Below are 23,783 nucleotides of genomic sequence, written 5' to 3' on the forward strand. Positions count from 1 at the left end.
GCTGCGTTTGTCTGTAATGACGCCCCCTGCCGTGCTGAATACACGTTCAGACAAAACGCTGGCCGCCGGGCAGGCCAGCACCTCCAAGGCATAAAAGGCTAGCTCTGGCCACGTGGACAATTTGGAGACCCAGAAGTTGAATGGGGCCGAACCATCAGTCAGTACGTGGAGGGGTGTGCACAGGTACTGTTCCACCATGTCAGTGAAATGTTGCCTCCTGCTAACACGTTCCGTATCAGGTGGTGGTGCAGTTAGCTGTGGCGTGGTGACAAAACTTTTCCACATCTCTGCCATGCTAACCCTGCCCTCAGAGGAGCTGGCCGTGACACAGCTGCATTGGCGACCTCTTGCTCCTCCTCTGCCTTCGCCTTGGCTTCCACTTGTTCCCCTGTGACATTTGGGAATGCTCTCAGTAGCGCGTCTACCAACGAGCTCTTGTACTCGCGCAACTTCCTATCACGCTCCAGTGCAGGAAGTAAGGTGGGCACATTGTCTTTGTACCGTGGATCCAGCAGGGTGGCAACCTGGATGAGGATGAGGAGGAGGTGGAGGAGGATGAGGATGAAGCATGTTCACAGCGGGGTGGCACCCAACACAGCTCGGGCCCATCACTGGTGCGTGGCTGGGGGGAAACGCAGGACGATGACGATACGCCTCCCACAGAGGACAGCTTGTCCTTACCTCTGGGCAGCCTGGCACACATGAGCGACTACATGCTGCAGTGCCTGCGCAACGACAGCAGAGTTGCCCACGTTAAAATGTGGGCAACTCTGCTGTCGTTGCGCAGGCACTGCAGCATGTAGTCGCTCATGTGTGCCAGGCTGCCCAGAGGTAAGGACAAGCTGTCCTCTGTGGGAGGCGTATCGTCATCGTCCTGCGTTTCCCCCCAAGCCACGCACCAGTGATGGGCCCGAGCTGCGTTGGGTGCCACCCCGCTGTGAACATGCTTCATCCTCATCCTCCTCATCCTCGTCCTCCTCGTCCTCCAGTAGTGGGCCCTGTCTGGCCACATTTGTACCTGGCCTCTGCTGTTGCAAAAAACCTCCCTCTGAGTCACTTCGAAGAGACTGGCCTGAAAGTGCTAAAAATGACCCCTCTTCCTCCTCCTCCTCCTCCTCCTCCTAGGCCACCTCCTCTTCCATCATCGCCCTAAGTGTTTTCTCAAGGAGACATAGAAGTGGTATTGTAACGCTGATAACGGCGTCATCGCCACTGGCCATGTTGGTGGAGTACTCGAAACAGCGCAACAGGGCACACAGGTCTCGCATGGAGGCCCAGTCATTGTGGTAAAGTGGTGCTGTTCCGCAGTGCGACTGACCCGTGCGTGCTGCAGCTGAAACTCCACTATGGCCTGCTGCTGCTCGCACAGTCTGTCCAGCATGTGCAAGGTGGAGTTCCACCTGGTGGGCACGTCGCATATGAGGCGGTGAGCGGGAAGGCCGAAGTTACGCTGTAGCGCAGACAGGCGAGCAGCGGCAGGATGTGAACGCCGGAAGCGCGAACAGACGGCCCGCACTTTATGCAGCAGCTCTGACATGTCGGGGTAGTTGTGAATGAACTTCTGCACCACCAAATTCAGCACATGCGCCAGGCAAGGGATGTGCGTCAAACCGGCTAGTCCCAGAGCTGCAACGAGATTTCGCCCATTATCGCACACCACCAGGCCGGGCTTGAGGCTCACCGGCAGCAACCACTCGTCGGTCTGTTGTTCTATACCCCGCCACAAATCCTGTGCGGTGTGGGGCCTGTCCCCCAAACATATGAGTTTCAGAATGGCCTGCTGACGTTTACCCCGGGCTGTGCTGAAGTTGGTGGTGAAGGTGTGTGGCTGACTGGATGAGCAGGTGGAAGAAGAGGAGGAGGAAGCTAAGTAGGAGGAGGAGGAGACAGGAGGCAAAGAATGTTGCCCTGTGATCCTTGGCGGCGGAAGGACGTGCGCCAAACAGCTCTCCGCCTGGGGCCCAGCCGCCACTACATTTACCCAGTGTGCAGTTAGGGAGATATAGCATCCCTGGCCGTGCTTACTGGTCCACGTATCTGTGGTTAGGTGGACCTTGCCACAGATGGCGTTGCGCAGTGCACACTTGATTTTATCGGATACTTGGTTGTGCAGGGAAGGCACGGCTCTCTTGGAGAAGTAGTGCCGGCTGGGAACAACATACTGTGGGACAGCAAGCGACATGAGCTGTTTGAAGCTGTCTGTGTCCACCAGCCTAAATGACAGCATTTCATAGGCCAGTAGTTTAGAAATGCTGGCATTCAGGGCCAGGGATCGAGGGTGGCTAGGTGGGAATTTACGCTTTCTCTCAAATGTTTCTGAGATGGAGAGCTGAACGCTGCCGTGTGACATGGTTGAGATGCTTGGTGACGCAGGTGGTGGTGTTGGTGGTACATCCCATGTTTGCTGGGCGGCAGGTGCCAACGTTCCTCCAGAGGCGGAGGAAGAGGCCGAGGCGGCAGCAGCAGAAGAGGCCGAGGCGGCAGCAGCAGAAGAGATAGCAGGGGGAGCCTGAATGACTTCCTTGTTTTTAAGGTGTTTACTCCACTGCAGTTCATGCTTTGCATGCAGGTGCCTGATCATGCAGGTTGTGCTAAGGTTCAGAACGTTAATGCCTCGCTTCAGGCTCTGATGGCACAGCAAGCAAACCACTCGGGTCTTGTCGTCAGCACATTGTTTGAAGAAGTGCCATGCCAGGGAACTCCTTGAAGCTGCCTTTGGGGTGCTCGGTCCCAGAAGGCGGCGGTTAGTAGCAGGTGGAGTCTCTTGGCGGCGGGTGTTCTGATTTTGCCCACTGCTCCCTCTTTTGCTACGCTGTTGGCTCGGTCTCACCACTGCCTCTTCCTCCGAACTGTGAAAGTCAGTGGCACGACCTTCATTCCATGTGGGGTCTAGGACCTCATCGTCCCCTGCATCGTCTTCCACCCAGTCTTGACCCCTGACCTCCTGTTCAGTCTGCACACTGCAGAAAGACGCAGCAGTTGGCACCTGTGTTTCGTCATCATCAGAGACGTGCTGAGGTTGTATTCCCATGTCCTCATCATCAGGAACATAAGTGGTTGTGCGTTAGTGCATCTATCTCTTCCACCCCTGGGGAAGGGCTAGGTGGATGCCCTTGGGAAACCCTGCCAGCAGAGTCTTCAAACAGCATAAGAGACTGCTGCATAACTTGAGGCTCAGACAGTTTCCCTGATATGCATGGGGGTGATGTGACAGACTGATGGGCTTGGTTTTCATGCGCCATCTGTGCGCTTTCTGCAGAAGACTGGGTGGGAGATAATGTGAACGTGCTGGATCCACTGTCGGCCACCCAATTGACTAATGCCTGTACCTGCTCAGGCCTTACCATCCTTAGAACGGCATTGGGCCCCACAAAATATCGCTGTAAATTCTGCTGGCTACTGGGACCTGAGGTAGTTGGTTCACTAGGACGTGTGGCTGTGGCAGAATGGCCACGTCCTCTCCCAGCACCAGAGGGTCCACTAACACCACCACGACCATGTCCGCGTCCGCGTCCCTTACTAGATGTTTTCCTCATTGTTACCGTTCACCACAATAAAAAAAATATTATTTGGCCCGATGTATTGAATTCAAATTCAGGCCTTTTTTTACAGACACCTAACACTATCTGGCTATCTATTTAGGTACCGTATTACACTAATACAGGCACAGCAGTAATGACAGATTTAGCTGAATATAAATTTGAGGCCTATTATTTAGGCGCTGGGTGACAGGTATACGTTTACGGACAGAATTAGACTTGGATCTGCACAGTAGCGTGTGTGTGAAGTTATTGAGAATTACCCTATCAGCACCTTGAATCTAATATACCCTTTTAGGGATAGATTTAAAGTAGGCCTGATACAGCAGAAACCACTAATTTAGAGAATTGCAAAATTGGGAATTCTATTTCAACCCAGAACAAAAACTGTGCTTTGACAGACACTAAATAACTTGACCAGCTAAAGCAATAATGACAGATTTGAATGAATATAAATTTGAGGCCTATTTTTTAGGCGCTGGGTGACAGATATACGTTTACACACAGAATTAGACTTGGAATTGAACAGTAGCGTGTATGTGAAGTTATTGAGAATAACCCTATCTGCACCTTGAATCTTATATATCCTTTTAGGGATAGATTTAAAGTAGGCCTGATACAGCAGAAACCACTAATTTAGAGAATTGCAAAATTGGGAATTGTATTTCAACCCAGAACAAAAACTGTGCTTTGACGGACACTAAATAACTTGACCAGCTAAAGCAATAATGACAGATTTGGATGAATATAAATTTGAGGCCTATTTTTTAGGCGCTGGGTGACAGGTATACGTTTACACACAGAATTAGACTTGGAATTGCACAGTAGCGTGTGTGTGAAGTTATTGAGAATAACCCTATCTGCACCTTGAATCTAATATACCCTTTTACGGATAGATTTAAAGTAGGCCTGATACAGCAGAAACCACTAATTTAGAGAATTGCAAAATTGGGAATTGTATTTCAACCCAGAACAAAAACTGTGCTTTGACGGACACTAAATAACTTGACCAGCTAAAGCAATAATGACAGATTTGGATGAATATAAATTTGAGGCCTATTTTTTAGGCGCTGGTGACAGGTATACGTTTACACACAGAATTAGACTTGGAATTGCACTGTAGCGTGTGTGTGAAGTTATTGAGAATAACCCTATCTGCACCTTGAATCTTATATACCCTTTTACGGATAGATTTAAAGTAGGCCTGATACAGCAGAAACCACTAATTTAGAGAATTGCAAAATTGGGAATTGTATTTCAACCCAGAACAAAAACTGTGCTTTGACGGACACTAAATAACTTGACCAGCTAAAGCAATAATGACAGATTTGGATGAATATAAATTTGAGGCCTATTTTTTAGGCGCTGGGTGACAGGTATACGTTTACACACAGAATTAGACTTGGAATTGCACTGTAGCGTGTGTGTGAAGTTATTGAGAATAACTTTGTGACAGGCTCAGCTTGACCCTGATGTAGGATATAGCCAAAAAATAACCACACTATTGATGGTTAAATGCACTTGGTGACAGGCTCAGCTTGCCCCTGATGTAGTATATGGTCAAAAAATAACCACACTATTGATGGTTAAATGCACTTGGTGACAGGCTCAGCTTGACCCTGATGTAGGATATAGCCAAAAAATAACCACACTATTTATGGTTAAATGCACTTGGTGACAGGCTCAGCTTGCCCCTGATGTAGTATATGGCCAAAAAATAACCACACTATTGATGGTTAAATGCACTTTATGACAGCTTGACCCTGATGTAGGATATAGCCAAAAAATAACCACACTATTGATGGTTAAAATGCACTTGGTGACAGGCTCAGCTTGCCCCTGATGTAGTATATGGCCAAAAAACAACCACACTATTGATGGTTAAATGCACTTGGTAACAGGCTCAGCTTGCCCCTGATGTAGGATATAGCCAAAAAATAACCACACTATTGATGGTTAAATGCACTTGGTGACAGGCTCAGCTTGCCCCTGATGTAGTATATGGCCAAAAAATAACCACACTATTGATGGTTAAATGCACTTGATGACAGCTTGACCCTGATGTAGGATATAGCCAAAAAATAACCACACTATTGATGGTTAAATGCACTTGGTGACAGGCTCAGCTTGCCCCTGATGTAGTATATGGCCAAAAAACAACCACACTATTGATGGTTAAATGCACTTGGTAACAGGCTCAGCTTGCCCCTGATGTAGTATATGGCCAAAAAATAACCACACTATTGATGGTTAAATGCACTTGGTGACAGGCTCAGCTTGACCCTGATGTAGGATATAGCCAAAAAATAACCACACTATTGATGGTTAAATGTACTTGGTGGCAGCTTGTGCTGGCGCACCACAAGACACAAAATGGCCGCCGATCAACCCAGAAAAAAGTGACTGAAAAACGCTCTCTGGGCAGCCTAAAAACAGTGAGCAATTGAATAGCAGCAGTTCAATGATCCACAGCTGTAGATCGATCACTGAATGAAGTCTTTTGAAGTAGTTAATCACTGCCTAATCTCGCCCTAACGTCGCAGCTGCAACCTCTCCCTACACTTGTAACAGCAGAGTGACGTGCAGCGCTACGTGACCCAAGCTTATATAGAGGCTGGGTCACATGCTGCACTGGCCAATCACAGCCATGCCAATAGTAGGCATGGCTGTGACGGCCTCTTGGGGCAAGTAGTATGACGCTTGTTGATTGGCTGCTTTGCAGCCTTTCAAAAAGCGCCAAGAAAGCGCCGAACACCGAACCCGAACCCGGACTTTTACGAAAATGTTATACAGTTCGGGTTCGCTCATCCCTAAACGTTAACAATAGTTAACAATAGTAGTTGGCACAGGAATTTTGGTTTTGCTTAAAGATAATCTGTGACATTGAACATAATGTCTAAGCTGCAGGTAGTATATTATAGAGCAGGAGGAGCTGAGCAGATTGTATATAGTTTTTTTAGTAAAAGATTCAGTAAAACTTGTAATTTTAATTATTTAATTTCCTGCTCATCCTGGGCTTTGAAGTCATGGTGTCGGTCCTATCAATGATTGACAGCCTTCCCTATAAGACTGTACATACAGACATAGCTGTCAATCACTGAGAGGACTGCCTCCTTGACCTCAAAGCCCAGAGTGAGCACTGATATAAATGAATAAATGAATCTTTTCCCCCAAAACTACAGTGGGATGCGAAAGTTTGGGCAACCTTGTTAATCATCATGATTTTCCTGTATAAATCGTTGGTTGTTACGATAAAAAATGTCAGTTAAATATATCATATAGGAGACACACACAGTGATATTTGAGAAGTGAAATGAAGTTTATTGGATTTACAGAAAGTGTGCTGTAATTGTTTAAACAAAATTAGGCAGGTGCATAAATTTGGGCACCACAAAAATGAAATCAAATCAATATTTAGTAGATCCTCCTTTTGCAGAAATTACAGCCTCTAAATGCTTCCTTTAGGTTCCAATGAGAGTCTGGATTCTGGTTGAAGGTATTTTGGACCATTCCTCTTTACAAAACATCTTTAGTTCATTCAGGTTTGATGGCTTCCGAGCATGGACAGCTCTCTTTAAGTCACACCACAGATTTTCAATTATATTCAGGTCTGGGGACTGAGATGGCCATTCCAGAACGTTGTACTTGTTCCTCTGCATAAATGCCTTAGTGGATTTTGAGCAGTGTTTAGGGTCGTTGTCTTGTTGAAAGATCCAGCCCCGGCGCAGCTTCAGCTTTGTCACTGATTCCTAGACATTGGTCTCCAGAATCTGCTGATACTGAGTGGAATCCATGCGTCCCTCAACTTTGACAAGATTCCCAGTCCCTGCACTGGCCACACAGCCCCACAGCATGATGGAACCACCACCATATTTTACTGTAGGTAGCAGGTGTTTTTCTTGGAATGCTGTGTTCTTTTTCCTCCATGCATAACGCCTCTTGTTATGGCCAAATAACTCAATTTTAGTTTCATCAGTCCACAGCACCTTATTCCAAAATGAAGCTGGCTTGTCCAAATGTGCTTTAGCCCACCTCAAGCAGCACTTTTTGTGCTGTGGGCGGAGAAAAGGCTTCCTCTGCATCACTCTCGCATACAGCATCTCCTTGTGTAAAGTGTGCCGAATGGTTGAACGATGCACAGTGACTCCATCTGCAGCAAGATGATGTTGTAGGTCTTTGGTGCTGGTCTGTGGGTTGACTCTGACTGTTCTCACCATTCGTCGCTTCTGTCTATGCGAGATTTTTCTTGGTCTGCCACTTCGAGCCTTAACTTGAACTGAGCCTGTGGTCTTCCATTTCCTCAATATGTTCCTAACTGGAAACAGAAGCTGAAATCTCCTGAGACAGCTTTCTGTATCCTTCCCCTAAACCATGATGGTGAACAATCTTTGTCTTCAGGTCATTTGAGAGTTGTTTTGAGACCCCCATGTTGCTACTCTTCAGAGAAACTTAAAAGAGGAGGGAAACTTACAATTGACCCCCTTAAATACTCTTTCTCATAATTGGATTCACCTGTGTATGTAGGTCAGGGGTCACTGAGCTTACCAAGCCAATTTGAGTTCCGATAATTAGTTCTAAAGGTTTTGGAATCAATAAAATGACAACAGTGCCCAAATTTATGCACCTGCCTAATTTTGTTTAAACAATTATAGCACATTTTCTGTAAATCCAATAAACTTCATTTCACTTCTCAAATATCACTGTGTGTGTCTCCTATATGATATATTTAACTGACATTTTTTTATCGTAACAACCAACGATTTATACAGGAAAATCATGACGATTAACAAGGTTGCCCAAACTTTCGCATCCCACTGTATATATCAATCTGCTCAGCGCCTCCTGCTTTACAACATGATGTCTGTAGCTTACATTGCATTTTCATGTGACAGATTCTCTTTCATCTGTGTCTGTTTTTAACCTATGTACAGTTGTAGTACTTCAGATTACTGGGTACTGCAAATGGTTTATTGTTGTGTATTTTACTGTTTGCTTCTAGCTGTTGTTTCCAGCAAGGGATGGCTGACAAAGGTTGGCAGGAAGAGGGTCAACCACCCTGTTCCTCACCTCTTGGTAAGGCCTCATGCACACGACCGTTTTTTTTTGCTGTCCGCAAAAACGGGTTCCGTAGTTCCGTGATCCGTGTCCGTTTTTTCTTCCGTGGGTCTTCCTTGATTTTTAGAGGATCCACGGACATGAAGGAAAAAGTCGTTTTGGTGTCCACCTGGCCGTGTGGAGCCAAACGAATCCGTCCTGACTTACAATGCAAGTCAATGGGGACGGATCCGTTTGACGTTGACTTTCAATGTAAAGTCAGGAGTCCCTATTATACCATCGGATCAGAGTTTTCTCCAATCCGATGGTACATTTTAACTTGAAGCGTCCCCATCACCATGGGAATGCCTCTATGTTAAAATATACCATCGGATTTGAGTTATATCGTGAAAACTCAGATCCGACAGTATATTCTAACACAGAGGCGTTCCCATAGTGATGGGGACGCTTCAAGTTAGAATATACTAAGAACTGTGTACATGACTGCCCCCTGCTGGCTGGCAGCACCCGATCTCTTACAGGGGGCTGTGATCCGCAAAATTAACCCCTCAGGTGCCGCACCTGAGGGGTTAATTGTGCGGATCATAGCCCCCTGTAAGAGATCAGGTGCTGCCAGGCAGCAGGGGCCAGACCCCCCTCCCTCCCCAGTTTTAAATTCATTGGTGGCCAGTGCGGCCCCTCCTCCCTCCCCTGTATTACATTCATTGGTGGACAGTGCGGCCCCCCTCCCTCCCTCCCCTGTATTACGTTCATTGGTGGCCAGTGCGGCCCCCCCCTCCTCCCCCTCCTAATTAAAATTCCCCCCTCCCCCCATCATTGGTGGCAGCGGAGAGTTCCGATCGGAGTCCCAGTTTAATCACTGGGGCTCCGATCGGTAACCATGGCAACCAGGACGCTACTGCAGTCCTGGCTGCCATGGTTACTTAGCAATTTTAGAAGCATTATACTTACCTTCGCTGTCTGTGGCCGGCCGGGCGCTCCTCCTACTGGTAAGTGACAGGTCTGTGCGGCACATTGCTTATAGCACAGACCTTTCACTTACCAGTAGGAGGAGCGCCCGGCCGGTCACAGACAGCGCAGGTGTATAATGCTTCTAAAATTGCTAAGTAACCATGGCAGCCAAAACTGCAGTAGCGTCCTGGTTGCCATGGTTAGCGATTAAACTGGGACTCCGATCGAAACTCTCTGCTGCCACCAATGATGGGGGAGGGGGGATTTTAATTAGGATGGGGGGAGAGGGGGGCCGCACTGACCACCAATGAAATGTAATACAGGGGAGGGAGGGGGGTCCGCACTGGCCACCAATGAATGTAATACAGGGGAGGGAGGAAGGGGGGGCCGCACTGGCCACCAATGAATTTAAAACTGGGGAGGGAGGGGGATCTGCCCCCTCCTGCCTGGCAGCACCTGATCTCTTACAGGGGGCTATGATATGCACAATTAACCCCTCAGGTGCGGCACCTGAAGGGTTAATTGTGCGGATCACAGCCCCCTGTAAGAGATCGGGTGCTGCCAGGCCGCAGGGGGCAGTCATGTACACAGTTCTTAGTATATTCTTTGAAACATAATTTTTATTAAGTTTTCCAATTATTTTCAATGCAAGACAATTGTACAATATCAATACAACTTTTTTCGTCTCCACAAAAGTGACAATATGCACAATATTCATAAACAGTACAATATAATACATTCAATTCCTCTACCCTCCCCCCTCCCTTCCCCCTAACTGGGAAAACATTTTACCCCCCCCCCCCCTCCCTCTCTCTCTACTTCTCCAATGCGCTAACATTACTGTCACTAAACTCTGTTATTTTGGCTCTAATGTTTTTCTTTTTACTACCCACAAAATCCATAATCCTACCACGTAAAACCACTTTGCCCGTATCCCAGAGACTCTGAGGACCTACTGTTTCTCTATTGTCCTGGAAATATTCCAACCACCACCCCCTTAATCGATTTTTAAAATCCTCATCTGAGAACAAATTAGAGGGAAACCTCCAGATAAAATCAGAGCCCCTAAGGATACGATCCCTGAGCAGGATTGAGACTGGAGAGTGGTCAGATATAATCAACTCCTCTATCCGGGGATCAGATACAAGAGAGAGACCGCTCTTGCTCACAAGTAAGTAGTCTAGACGGGACCAAGAGCAATGCGCGTTGGAAAAGTGTGTGACTCACCTACCCATAGTCGCTTCATCCTAAAGAAGTCCCCCTGATCTAAGTGGGTCTCTTGGAGTAGGGCTATGTCTGCTTTCAGACGTTTCAAGTGCTTCAAAACCATAATACGCTTGTGAGGAGATCGGAGACCTTTTACGTTCCAAGTTATTATTTTTAGAGTGTTAGCCATGAGGATAAACCCAAAAAGGAATCATGAGAAGTAATGCTAAGAGAGATAACCCGTGCCCCCATTCCCAACCCCCCCTCCCCCCCCTCAACTTGCCCATCCCAACATAACTTAAAACTTAATCGTCTAGTTAAAGACATAAACCAAGGGCTTCTACCCCTACACATAGTGTTAAAGGCTTCACTTCTTCCCAACACTCTGGTCAAGCATGCATACATCATCATCAGACGATTATAAATCACATCTCTCCTCCTCTTTCGCACAGAGACTCCTTGCATAGATTAGTATGCAGCCATATTAATGTTGACAACCACAGACATAAAACTAAAAATGGTAGTAATAATGATAATAATGACGAAGCGGCAAAGCTCGCCGTTAGCGGCTGTAAATTGAGTTCTGGCCGAACGTCCCGTGCAGGAGGCCTGTCGAACATTCTAGCTCCTCCAGGCGGGCCCCATGTTGTGTGACCTCTGCTTGTATCGCCGCAAGTGACTGTGCCACTGTAGAAGAGAGTGCTTCTTGTAGGTCAGGCGATATCCGAGCCGCTACCTCCAGCGCTAGCTGTTTGTAGTCCACAGAGGGAAGATCTTCATCCTCGGCGGGAACCGGAGGCTGCTGGGGTGAGTCGCTCGGCAAGGAAGGAGCTGCAGGTTCATTCTGGCGGGTTGCCATTTTAGATTCAGTTGGCGCCTTTTCTGGTTTGGCCAGATTTTTCTTTGATTTACTCCCCATGAAGATTAGGTAACGGTCCATAAACCGCCCGGTAAACTGGAAAGTTGATTGTCCCAACTGCCAGCGAGTATCAGGCAGCTGGTTTGACTGGGAGGATGTAGTCGCTGTACTGCAGAGACGGAGCTCCTCTCACATGCGACCAGTCATGTCGGCGCCGGAACCGGAAGCCTCCAGTTCTTAGTATATTCTAACTTGAAGCGTCCCCATCACTATGGGAACGCCTCTGTGTTAGAATATACTGTCGGATCTGAGTTTTCACGAAGTGAAAACTCAGATCTAAAAAAGCTTTTATGCAGATGGATCAGCGGATCCGTCTGTGTGAAAGTAGCCTACGGACACGGATCACGGACGCGGATGACAATCTTGTCTGCATCCGTGTTTTTTCACAGACCCATTGACTTGAATGGGTCCGTGAACCATTGTCCGTCAAAAAAATAGGACAGGTCCTATTTTTTTGACGGACAGGAAACACGGATCACGGACGCGGATGAAAAACGGTGCATTTTCCGAGTTTTCAACGGACCCATAAAGAAATTCTGCACATCATCCTAAATTCACCCCTGCGATAATACGAAAAATAACTATATCAGCACCCCCCCCCCATTGGCTGTCGTCCACTCCATTTATTCAAGTATAGAATAATATCAGTATTAAATATAGCTATGTAGTTCTGCGTGCAACTCTCCGTTTCCTTTCAATATCCTCATATATTCTAATTTGTTGAAGATATGAACCCCACTCCCTTGTCGAGGGCGGGGAGAAAGAGCCCCAATACTTTATCAATATAGCTTTAGCCACCATCAATCCCCTCATCCAAATCCGTCTGACCTGGGGCGGGACTTCCACTTCTGACCCATAATCTCCTAAAATCACTATCAAAATCCCCGGGTTATAGTTCATTGAAGACTCCTTTTGTAGGGTAGAGAAAACCTCATCCCAATATTTTCTTATTTTACTGCAGCTCCAAAGCAGGTGGACATAGTTTGCGTTAACATATCCACATTTAGAGCAGCAACAACCCCGGTCTTTATTTTGGGGGAATTTTCCTTGGATTTTGGGCGTATAATCTATGGAGGATCTTAAATTGGATCAACCTATGCGCACTGGAAACTGTCGCCTTTCTCACGTTCCTATAAATAGTGGACCACTGGGTCCGTTGAAAAACTCAGAAAATGCACAGTTTTTCATCCACGTCCGTGATCCGTGTTTCCTGTCCGGCAAAAAAATATGACAGAAAACGGAACAGCGGACACGGATGCACACAACGGTCGTGTGCATGAGGCCTAAGAGTGGGCTGGTCCTGCTTCCTGCCAAGAGAGGGGAGTTCTTGAGTTATCTCAAAGCGGAGGGGAAGCAAGTTGTTGTGCTCATGTTACAAAATTTTACAGAGAGATATATACTTCCAAATTGTCCTCAAGTACAGCCTTGAGAGACAGCAGAGTGACCTGTTATATCTGCATCTACAGACACTGCTGTAAAGTTAGGGAATACGACCAAACCACCCATCACAAAATAACCACTAGGCTAGTATCACCTAAGTACGGAACTGCCACCAACCAACCTGCCTCCATATCCTTTCTCCATATGTATTTTAAGCTCTAAATTGCACTTAGTAAAAAAGACTGTCTAACTTCGGCCTCATTCTTCAGTACTATAGTTCCACTGCACCTATCCCCAGGGAGCAACCGCCTGAAGGAGTACACCGTGACACAACACTTCATCAGGGTAATAATCCTAACCCCTACTAATGCTCCTCAGGGGGTCATTGCACAGTAACTATAATTTCTGTATAGTTTCATGGATATAGTTCTTAATTATGTTTCAGGTTTTTCCATTATTCTATTTTAATTGTCTGTTTCTTGCTTATTATTGTGTCCTGTTTCCATTAATGCTTGTCTATTTTGTCCCATTTGACACTTGTTTCTTACCAGCCTCAGCTTTCATCTCTAGTTAATTGTTCTTTATCCTTAATGTCACCATTGACTGCCTGCATTTACATATGGTGTTATTTCCCCCAGAATGCACACAAGACACTTTCTAGACCAGTGATAATAGACTGTAAGATTCTCTGGATAGCCTGTGGTCACACTGCTAAAGAAAGCTTCTGGTTAGAGACAAGGGTACTGCTATACTCCATCTAGCGTTTCAGTTATCAAGCAGTCTGTGTGTCATGGTCTTTGTTGTGGGCCGTGACAAATTTCCCGTAAATGCTGGTTTCCAGGGGCAACACGTTGTTGTTGCAGCATGTATGGTCTTTGCTCCCCTTCTCATGGTTCCTCCTCTGTCTGGTGCTGGAGGGGTTAACTTCCTGGCTGGGTGTGGCCACTAGGGTTTTATCACCTGTGGCTTTCAGGCTGGAGTCAGCTGTACTCCAGCCTTTGTTAGTGTTGGAGTACAGCACTAACAAAGCACAAATTACAGATTTTGGTTATTGGTTACGTAATGGTATCAACAGGGTGTCTCACCTTTTTTATGTGGGTCGTTTTAAATCACTTTCGGAATTTGGTCTTACCGATAGTTCACCATTAGATTTATTCATGTATGCACGCTTGAAACATATATTTGAAGCCTCTAGGAATAGGGGTCGCATTTTCCCACGAGAGAATATATTTTTTGATTTTTGTGACGCTCAGAAGTACGAAAAGGTGAAGATATCTAGATTATATGCTAAACTCCGAATGGCACTGGCAACTGTAACACCTTTAAAAAGCCCAAGTAAATGGGAGCAAGAGCTGAATTGCCCCCCACTACAGTGTTCCACTATTTATAGGAACGTGAGAAAGGCGACAGTTTCCAGTGCGCATAGGTTAATCCAATTTAAGATCCTCCATAGATTGTATTATACGCCCAAAATCCAAGTTAAATTCCCCCAAAATAAAGACCGGGATTGTTGCTGCTCTAAATGTGGATATGTTAACGCAAACTATGTCCACCTGCTTTGGAGCTGCAGTAAAATAAGAAAATATTGGGATGAGGTTTTCTCTACCCTACAAAAGGAGTCTTCAATGAACTATAACCCGGGGATTTTGATAGTGATTTTTGGAGATTATGGGTCAGAAGTGGAAGTCCCGCCCCAGGTCAGACGGATTTGTATGAGGGGATTGATGGTGGCTAAAGCTATATTGATAAAGTATTGGGGCTCTTTCTCCCCGCCCTCGACAAGGGAGTGGGGTTCATATCTTCAACAAATTAGAATATATGAGGATATTGAAAGGAAACGGAGAGTTGCACGCAGAACTACATAGCTATATTTAATACTGATATTATTCTATACTTGAATGAATGGAGTGGACGACAGCCAATGGGGGGGGTGCTGATATAGTTATTTTTCTTATTATCGCAGGGGTGAACTTAGGATGATGTGCAGAATTTCTTTATGATGATGTTTATGATTGTCATACTAGGTACACCGATGTGACTAATATTGGTTTATCTATTAATATTATGATCTGAAAAAAAAAAAATGTTATTAATTAAAAAACAAAAAAAAAAAAACAAAGCACTGTGTTTTATCTGCCCAGTCCTTGAGGGCCACCTAGTGGGACATCGATGTCTCTCCGATGTCATCTATTTCATCCCATTTGTCTACCTTCCCTTCACTACCCTTGCATATGTTTGGTGATGTTTAATGTTTGGGTGGTTGTTGTCTTGTCTAGTGGTTGTTACATGTCTGATCTGTTTGTGTCTGTAGTCCAGCATGTTTGCTAGACATGTTTCCTGTGTGGTACACCTCTGGAAGGGGGTCTCATGGAACAACTAGCCTGTATGCAGCGCTGTCTGGGGCCGCCGTGCATCTTGCTGCATTGAGATCCAGGCAGTAACTGGTGTGTTGGATACCTGTGTGTGTTGTTGGTACGGTGTCCTGTTTGCTGTGTGGGGTCCAGTACTTATGAACGGGTTCCAGTTTCTGGTGGCAGCGGCAGGTAAGTGTGTTGTTCTGTGTTCTTACCTGCTGATCCAGTTGCTGTTTATGGTCTCCACCTTTCCCTGCAACTAGGTCGGGGGAGACTCCTGTATATCTATGTCTAGGATGAACAGGTCATCTCAGCCCCTTCCCTATTATGAGGGATTATCAGGGCGACTCAGGGTCTGAGGTTCCTGGGTATGAGACGTCCTACCATCCAGGTCCACTCATATGGTGAGAGGTAAGGGCGAGGATTAGGGAAGCATTAGGAGGTGACCTGCTCCCTTTTCCAGGTGTCCAGACCTAGCTGCTTCCCCGTTTTCCCACGTTATACGGTGAGGAGTTTTCCCCCACTCCCCACCGTGACACTGTGTGGGACAAATGGATTTAAATTCTGTCCTCCCAGCTAAGAACACTGTGGCCATTCTGATACTGATATTTCTGAGACAGCAAAGAAAAGTAATTATTGTTTTTTGCATTGCAGGACCTGTATGATCAACTTAATGTTATGGTTGGCGTAACAAAGATCCCATTCATTATATTGACTGATTTCTGCTGTAACATTACATTACGTTTCAAAACTAGTCAAAGTCTTACCTATGGATTTAGGTAAAAATAAATGAGGAAGGATTCTTTATTTGGCTAAAATCTCAGAATTTATATAGATTGCATTTGGTTTGGTACCAATTAGAAGGTCAGCTTTTACAAAAATGGGCATGATACTAACATCAGTATTTGATTTTAGTTTGACATGTTGGCTAGTTACAGAATAAGTCTCAATGAGCTACTCAGGAAAAATGGAAGCGATAGACCAAAACTAGTGCCCTTAGCTCCTGTCTTGATAAAATGCCCCCACAGCCTTGAAGGTCTAGACTTGGTAAAGTTATTCCATTATGGTGGTTGCCTTTTCAGCAATATAACGTGTCCTGGTTCAAAAAAATTTAGAAATGATTTGAGGTACGTGATAAAGAGTTTAAGGTGTTGACTTGGCCTCCAAGCTCCCCAGATCTCAATCAGATCAAGCATCTGTGGGATGTGCTAAAAACAAGTCCAATCAATGAAGACCCCACATTAAAACCTACAGGACTAAAAGATGTTGTCTCACTACAGCAAATAACATTTATTATGTAAAGAAAGTTAACACAAGGCACTTACTAATGTATTGTGATTGTCCACATTGCCTCCTTTGCTGGCTGGATTAATTTTCCCATACACTTATCGTTTCCAGGGGTTTTGATCCCCACTGCAGCACACATACCAGGTGGCCGGGATGGGAGCGCAGATGCTTTTTCCTATAGTGTGCAAGCACGACCACCACTGCTGGATTGTAGGGTGGTCGCAACCCCTGGATACAAGCAATGTATAATGTGATGGAAAAATGAATGAAGCCAGCAATATGGACAATCACAATACAATAGTAAGTGCCTTGTATTAGCAGTCTGTACATGATAAATGACATTTGCTAAAGTGAGACAACCCAGTTAAAGGATTTGCTGCTAATTTCTTGGTGCCAGATACTACAGGACATCAAGGTACCGTATGTGTGGACTCCATTCCTTGCTGGATCAGAGCTGTTCTGTTAGTTCAAGGGGGGCTTATGCAATATTAGACAGGGGGTTTTAATGTTACAGCTAATGTAACAAGGCTGCAGTGAGGAAAGCTTTATCTGCAGCGGAAAAGCCCCTCTGTTAAATAGGACACAGCACCACTTTTACCACTTTTGGAGTGCTGGATATCCTTGCTATCATCAGTGCGGTACCATATGTCCTGTACTGCCCTCTCTCTATACCAGCATGAGCTGCTCCTTTGGAAGTCAGATGAGGGCGTCTCTATTTTATGTTTCTGGTACAGTGTGCTATACAGGATCCTGAGGAAACTCCTGTCCTCATCATTGGGAGTGATTTACAGCTCCCAGCAGCTATTCCTGAGTGTTATATGTAAGGACTTGCTTCATCTGTCTTAGTTATCTGATTATTTTTCTTAAATCTTCATTTTTGTTCTTATTTGGGACATTATTTTGTATTTATGTTTTGAGTTATGGACTCGAGTTACAATGGTTTAAACATACAATGGTTGTACTGGAACCAATTAATATTGTAACCTGAGGGACCACTGTATTGCACAGTGAGACAATGGGGTCGATGTAAGGACTTGGGCACCTAAACTATGATTAAAAGGAATGTGTCATCAGAAAATGACATTGTTTAAGTCACATTTTTATGTTTAACATATTTTGAAATAATTTTTATGTTATTTTTAATTTACCATGTTAATATCTATTTTTAAACAAAAAACATAAAATCTCGCAGTTTTCCTACTGTCCAATAAGAATAATTATTGGTGCCACTTCTTGGTCTGTACGTACAGATCACTTTACTGCAGCTACCTGCTTATCTATACACAGAGGTGATATTATTACAGGCAGGATTAGAATGGCAGATAAGAAAGGATCCACCATTCACAAAAAGCTTATCTATTCTTTCCTTCTCACAGAGCATGCCTAGCAAACTCTCTCATAGAAGTCAATGAGGTCCCCCCCCCCCCCACCCCGACCATTGTGTCTATGGCCCAAGGGGCTGCTGTGAATACATTTTCTTTATGCTGTAAATGCTGTTAAGAACAGCTCAGGCAAGATAGCAGCCCCCATAATCATGTTCAGGAAAAATAATAAATACATCTACAATCAGAAAATAAAAAGAGATTAGAGAAAAGGATGTGCGTTGCCATCTGGTTGTAACTGGCAGAAAGGAAAGGTTTTTTGTTTCTTTTTACAAATATGAAATAGAAAAGTTCTCTAATTCTTCACGAATACATATAATAGAGAACTCTATGGACAGAAGGACAGAAGTAGTGAAAATTGGGTGTTTTCAGGAATTAAAGTGTTTGTAACCAGATTTTGAAATTAACGTTCAGCTTCTCACCAGATGGAATGTCCAGACTAATGATTGGTATCTTTATCTGCTTCATTATTGCCAAAATTGATGCCCATGGTTCATTCAATTCCTCATTGTCTTCTTCAACACCCAGTGCTGCATCCACCACCAAATTGTATGCATCATTGATTAGTTGCACCTAAAATATAGAAGAAAACATTAAGGCTTCCACTGCTTCAGAACCACAATGGTGGCAGTAGTTCACAAGGATATTCTTGTTCTTATACTTAAGGTGCGGTAGTATATGAAGAACAATACAGCAGTTCACCATCACCTATATCTTTATCAGCTTCTAGGAATCTAAATGTCTAAATATGTTAAAATGCTTGTCCCACAAAAAAATATTCTCCATTTTTCAAACCAGCACATGGATCTGAATGCCTTTATAATTGCATGTAACTAAAAGTGTAATATAACAACTGATGACTGACTTATTCAATAAAATGTATCTGCATATTGCCTCCTGCTGTTTGTTCTTTTCTTAATTTCTGTGTCCACCTCATTAACATCACTGAGGTGGATGCACATCCTCAGTTCTGTTAGAAGGTGTGATAGTTATAGGGAGAGAACTGCAGCAGAAAGGAGACACCCCTGAGCTGTGACAGGGAGAGAGTTACAGTAGAAAGGACATGGCCCCTGAGAATGGGCAAGTCCCCAAAGCTGCCAGGTAGAAATAAATCTAGTAGAGCAATTGAAGCAATGAATAGTGATGAGCGGGGGGTGCCATATTCGATTGAATATTCGTCTTATATTCGTCGAAATCGAATATTCGTCATTATTCTATTTATCGCGAATAATATGTGATTTAATTATTTGCGTATTGTGAATTTTCTTTTAACTGTATAAGGCAACTTTCCTATGGCTATGGCTAGGCTAATATGTGTATTTTCCGAATATTCGCTATATTGCTATAACTTCGTTTTTTAGAATATTCGTAATATTCTAAAAAACGAAGTTATAGCAATATAGAGAATATTCATAAAATACACATATACACTGTAATTTAGCTAATATAGTGCTATAATCTTTATTTTTTGTCAATTTTCTTTTGCCTCTTCTGAACTTCAGTTTTGGAAAAAATTTACACTATTAAAAAAAATACTATAGCACTATATTAGCTAAATTGCAGTCTATATGTGTATTTTACGAATATTCCCTATATTGCTATAACTTCGTCTTTTAGAATATTCGTAATATTCTAAAAGACGAAGGTATAGCAATATAGCAAATATATTCGTTATTTAGAATATTTGTCTTTTTTTTTTTTCCAATCTGTACTGTTATTCCACTTTGACATACTGCTCCCCGACAAGCGTCCCCGTCACCATAGGAACGCCTGTGGGTTAGAATATACCATCGGATCTGAGTTTTCACGATCTCAGGGAAAACTCAGATCCGATGGTATTTTCTAACCCACAGGCATTCCCATGGTGACGGGGACGCTTGTCGGGGAGGAGTATACGAACAACTGTACAGATAGGAAAAAATAATGCGAAAATTCTAAATAACGAATATATTCACTATATTGCTATATATTTGTTTTTTTGAATATTGGTCATTTTAATTTTTATATGAAAACATGATTCCTTCCTGCTTAAGTTGCTTGTGGGCCAATGACTCATTGACCCAAAAAAAAGAAGCAGGGAGGAATCATGTTTTCAGATGTTAAAAAAATGACGAATATTCGATATAGCGAATATATAGCACTATATTTCGTAATATTCGTAAATTTACGAAGTTGCGATATTTGCGATTAATATTCGCTATTCAAATATTCGAGCTCAACACTAGCAATGAATGGGGAGATCTCTGGATCCATGTGAGATACAGGTAGAAATAAATCTAGTAGAGCAATAAAGACAGAAAAAATTTAACTTTGCTTTAGTTACGAGTGGTTAAAAAGGTTGTCTCATCAAGATTACCCCTTATCATATGCCCTATTAGGAAATGAAGGAGAACCCTCTCTATTAGCTAAAGCACAGTGGCTCTCATTCTGTAGTGGACTACCCATCCATGCATCCTCTTTGCAAGGGTAATGGATGCCTAGTTACAGCTTACCCTGGCAATAACAGCTGACAGCCAGAATTCAATGTAGAATAGGGTTGTCATTTTGAGATTATACTTTTAAGAAAATTATATGACTCAATCTGTATACCAGATGTCTAAACCAAAGAAAGTAAACTGTGAAAAACTGATGGATACAAGCTTTAAAAAATGTTTCATATTTAACCTAAACACTTTAAAGATGTGTTCCAGGATTCTGATATTGATTACCTGTCCTCAGGATAGGTCATCAATATCATATCAGCAGGTGTCCAATTCCAGCACTCCTGTCAGCTGTTTGAAGAGACATAGGTCTCTCACGTTCATCGGTCCCACGGCCTACTTGTAGCTCAGTCCTGTTCAAGTGAATGGGGCTGAGTTGCCACACTAAGCACAGCCGCTATCCAATGAAGGGCGCTGTGCTTGGTGAGCTGTTAGAAGGCCGTGACACTCACAGGAATGACGTGGTCTTCTCAAACAGCTGATTGTCAAGGGTGCAGGGAGTCGGAAACCTGCCAATCTGATATTCATGACTTATCCTGAGGACAGGTCAATATCCAACAAGTGGAAAACCCCTTTAACCTTTTTAACCATTAAATGTAATAATTATTAACATTTGTTCTAATTTCTTACTTCAGTTGGAAGGTAAGACAGGAAAGGAATGTCCATTTTTTCACACTGAATTGTTAAGTCCTTATAGATACTTTCTACTGATCTCTTAGGGTAGAATATTGTTGGTTCATAGTCCTAAAAAATAAGATATTTAAATGGTTAAGACGTAAAGTAACAGACTAATTAAAAAAACACACAAGTATGTTTTATTGTTATTATACAACCACCTCACAGCCGTGTCCATACAAAGACAATATTTTCCATCCCTGCTGGTGTCCAATTACATAATTACATTTTTCAATACTAAAGTAAAAGTAAATGCTATGTGCAAATATAGAGGCATGTAATGTGATTTAAAGTGTAGCTGTTGTTTTAGTTTTAAGAGTCTTCTTAGCAAAGCTCTAACTCAGTGTTGCTAAGGAGAAGTCTGTCTTCAGTCAGTCTAACAAATCAGATAGGCAGGGTGATGGACAATGATAGTTAGGGTACATGTCCATAGTCAGGGACTGGGGTAGTGACAAGAGCTGGCACACAGGCTTCTTCAGCGATGAGTAGAACTAAAGACTGAGGACAGACTCTCCTTAGAAACAGATTGTCTGACCAATTTCTGGTGTGTATAACAAAAGATCTGTGTGTGTACACGGCCATCTGCCAATGATTGGTCAGAAAATCTGTCAGATAATCTGTTGGTGTAATACAGGCCTTAGAACTTTGCTAAGAAGACTCTACACCCTGTTTCCTGGAACAAAGAAACATCTTTCCCTAATGAAGTATATTACATAAATGTTTCACATCTGCGTCCCTGCAATGTCTTAAAAATACACTGAAATGAGAGTTACAGTTTAAGCCCCAAGGCTATGCGCCTTGGACTCCAAATAGATTTAGATACAGTATGTTCTATGTGATGCTGCTTGCGTTTTTAAAAATTCTACTCATTGTCAGAATAAAATTGAGCAGCAAATAATTCACACTTTTATAAAATGAATATAGAGGGATTAAATAATGGGTGCTAAGTGCTCCTAATATAAAGCTGTGTTGCAAAGGTTGATGGATGGGGCTGTATACATTGCCTGGCATCAAGATGTAAAGGACATTTAGGAGGATCACAGTGAGCTGCTTTCTGCCATTCAGTTGTCCATAACTAAATGATAATTAAAACTTCTGCAGATGACAAAGTAGTGCTTAATATGTTTTTTTATTTTTGCCTTTCAATGGGCATTAATTCCGGATCCGGCCTTGCGGCAAGTGTTCAGGATTTTTTAACTTTTAGGTGCAAATCACATCATAGGTTGCAAATTTTTTGGTCAGCAGACTTTCCTCTGGTCATCAATGATACATGAGGACAGATGTAATCGTTGTGGTGAGCCTAAGGTAAAACGGACATTTGGGAGGATCATTGTGAGCTGCTTTGTGCCATTCACTTGCCCATAACCAAACCACAATGGTGACAGATGGTATCGGTTCACAGTGCTCCTCCCAAATGACCTTTTCACAGATAAAGCAGCTCTTATCGGTCACTGATTTTATTCTTTATAGTCATCCTAATCATTGCTTCCTCTAGAAACCCCATTTTCAAATAGAGGAGATTCCTTTATTCTGGACCTCGCCAGAGTAATGTAATGCCCTTTGCCCCATTTCAGCTGATCGTTCCAACAGTGCGTTATCCTACCTACACTTTTTCAAATGACCCTTCTAAGAAATTGGGGCTGTACAAAGCAGACAGGCCCTTTAAATAGCCTAGTCCCCAAGACAAGTGCACTTTAACTTCAGTATAGGTCATATTCAGAAAGGAACGGACAATGAAAAACAAATGATACCCTAATGTCAGAAATATGAGACATAATATAGGATAACAATTTGGCTGTTTAGTGATGTGATAAAGGGCACTGGCATCCATTCTACTAGTCAGTTTGAAAAATTATAATGTCTGGTCTTCACTCAGGATTACTATGTGCAGGGGATGTCTATAAACTTTTTGATAATAGTATGGCCATCTAGTCTGGTGATGACCTACTTTTCATGCATTAACCATAAAATGCTGTAATCTGGAGCTTTTTGGTGTTGAGGTAAAGCAGGTATAGTTACACATGAAGAGATTCTCATGCATTTTCTCTTGGAAATGTTAATACAGCAGAATTTGCTTACGGTCAAGTAAACCTGTATTATTTGTGCTTTTCATAATATTCCTCACCAGAATCATGATTTCCATACCAGGAATTAAAATCTTTCCAAAACCTTTTGGTAACTGGGTGGAGTACAAATGACCAATAGATATTGAGAAAGAAGGTTTTTCCATTGTGTACAGCTTGTACAGTGTACAAGAAGAATTTGCAGACAATAAAATCATATTTATTTGGCAACAAAGCCCAAAAATTTTTAGAGTGACCCTACCTACTTGCAGGATCCGCCCTAAGTGACGGCCCACAACTGGACAGTAGTCCCTTCTTAGCTAAGTGGCATAAGCCAAAATGAGAAAAGAGAAGACAGAAAAAGGTAAAAACCAGGACTGGATCCAAATCCAAATACATAAACAAAAACACAGCAAAATAAAACCAAGAGTAAACATCAAATACCAAGTAAGGCCTATTTCACACTTGCGTTGTCCGGATCCGTCGTGTACT

General features: G+C 43.5%; 1 protein-coding gene across 1 annotated transcript in view; it reads right to left on the bottom strand.

The window, feature by feature from the left end:
- The window catches only part of YJEFN3 (YjeF N-terminal domain containing 3), a 332,305-nt gene that overhangs the window by 30,323 nt on the left and 278,199 nt on the right, over window positions 1–23,783 (bottom strand). The window contains exons 4-5 of the mRNA XM_040420365.1: window positions 21,184–21,297; window positions 18,496–18,646 (exon numbers count right to left, since the gene is read on the bottom strand). Of these exons, the coding sequence (XP_040276299.1) occupies window positions 18,496–18,646; window positions 21,184–21,297 (265 nt within the window). The remainder of the gene's footprint in view (window positions 1–18,495; window positions 18,647–21,183; window positions 21,298–23,783) is intronic.

The sequence above is a fragment of the Bufo bufo genome, chromosome 2, assembly GCF_905171765.1.
Source record: "Bufo bufo chromosome 2, aBufBuf1.1, whole genome shotgun sequence".
NCBI lineage: Eukaryota > Metazoa > Chordata > Amphibia > Anura > Bufonidae > Bufo > Bufo bufo.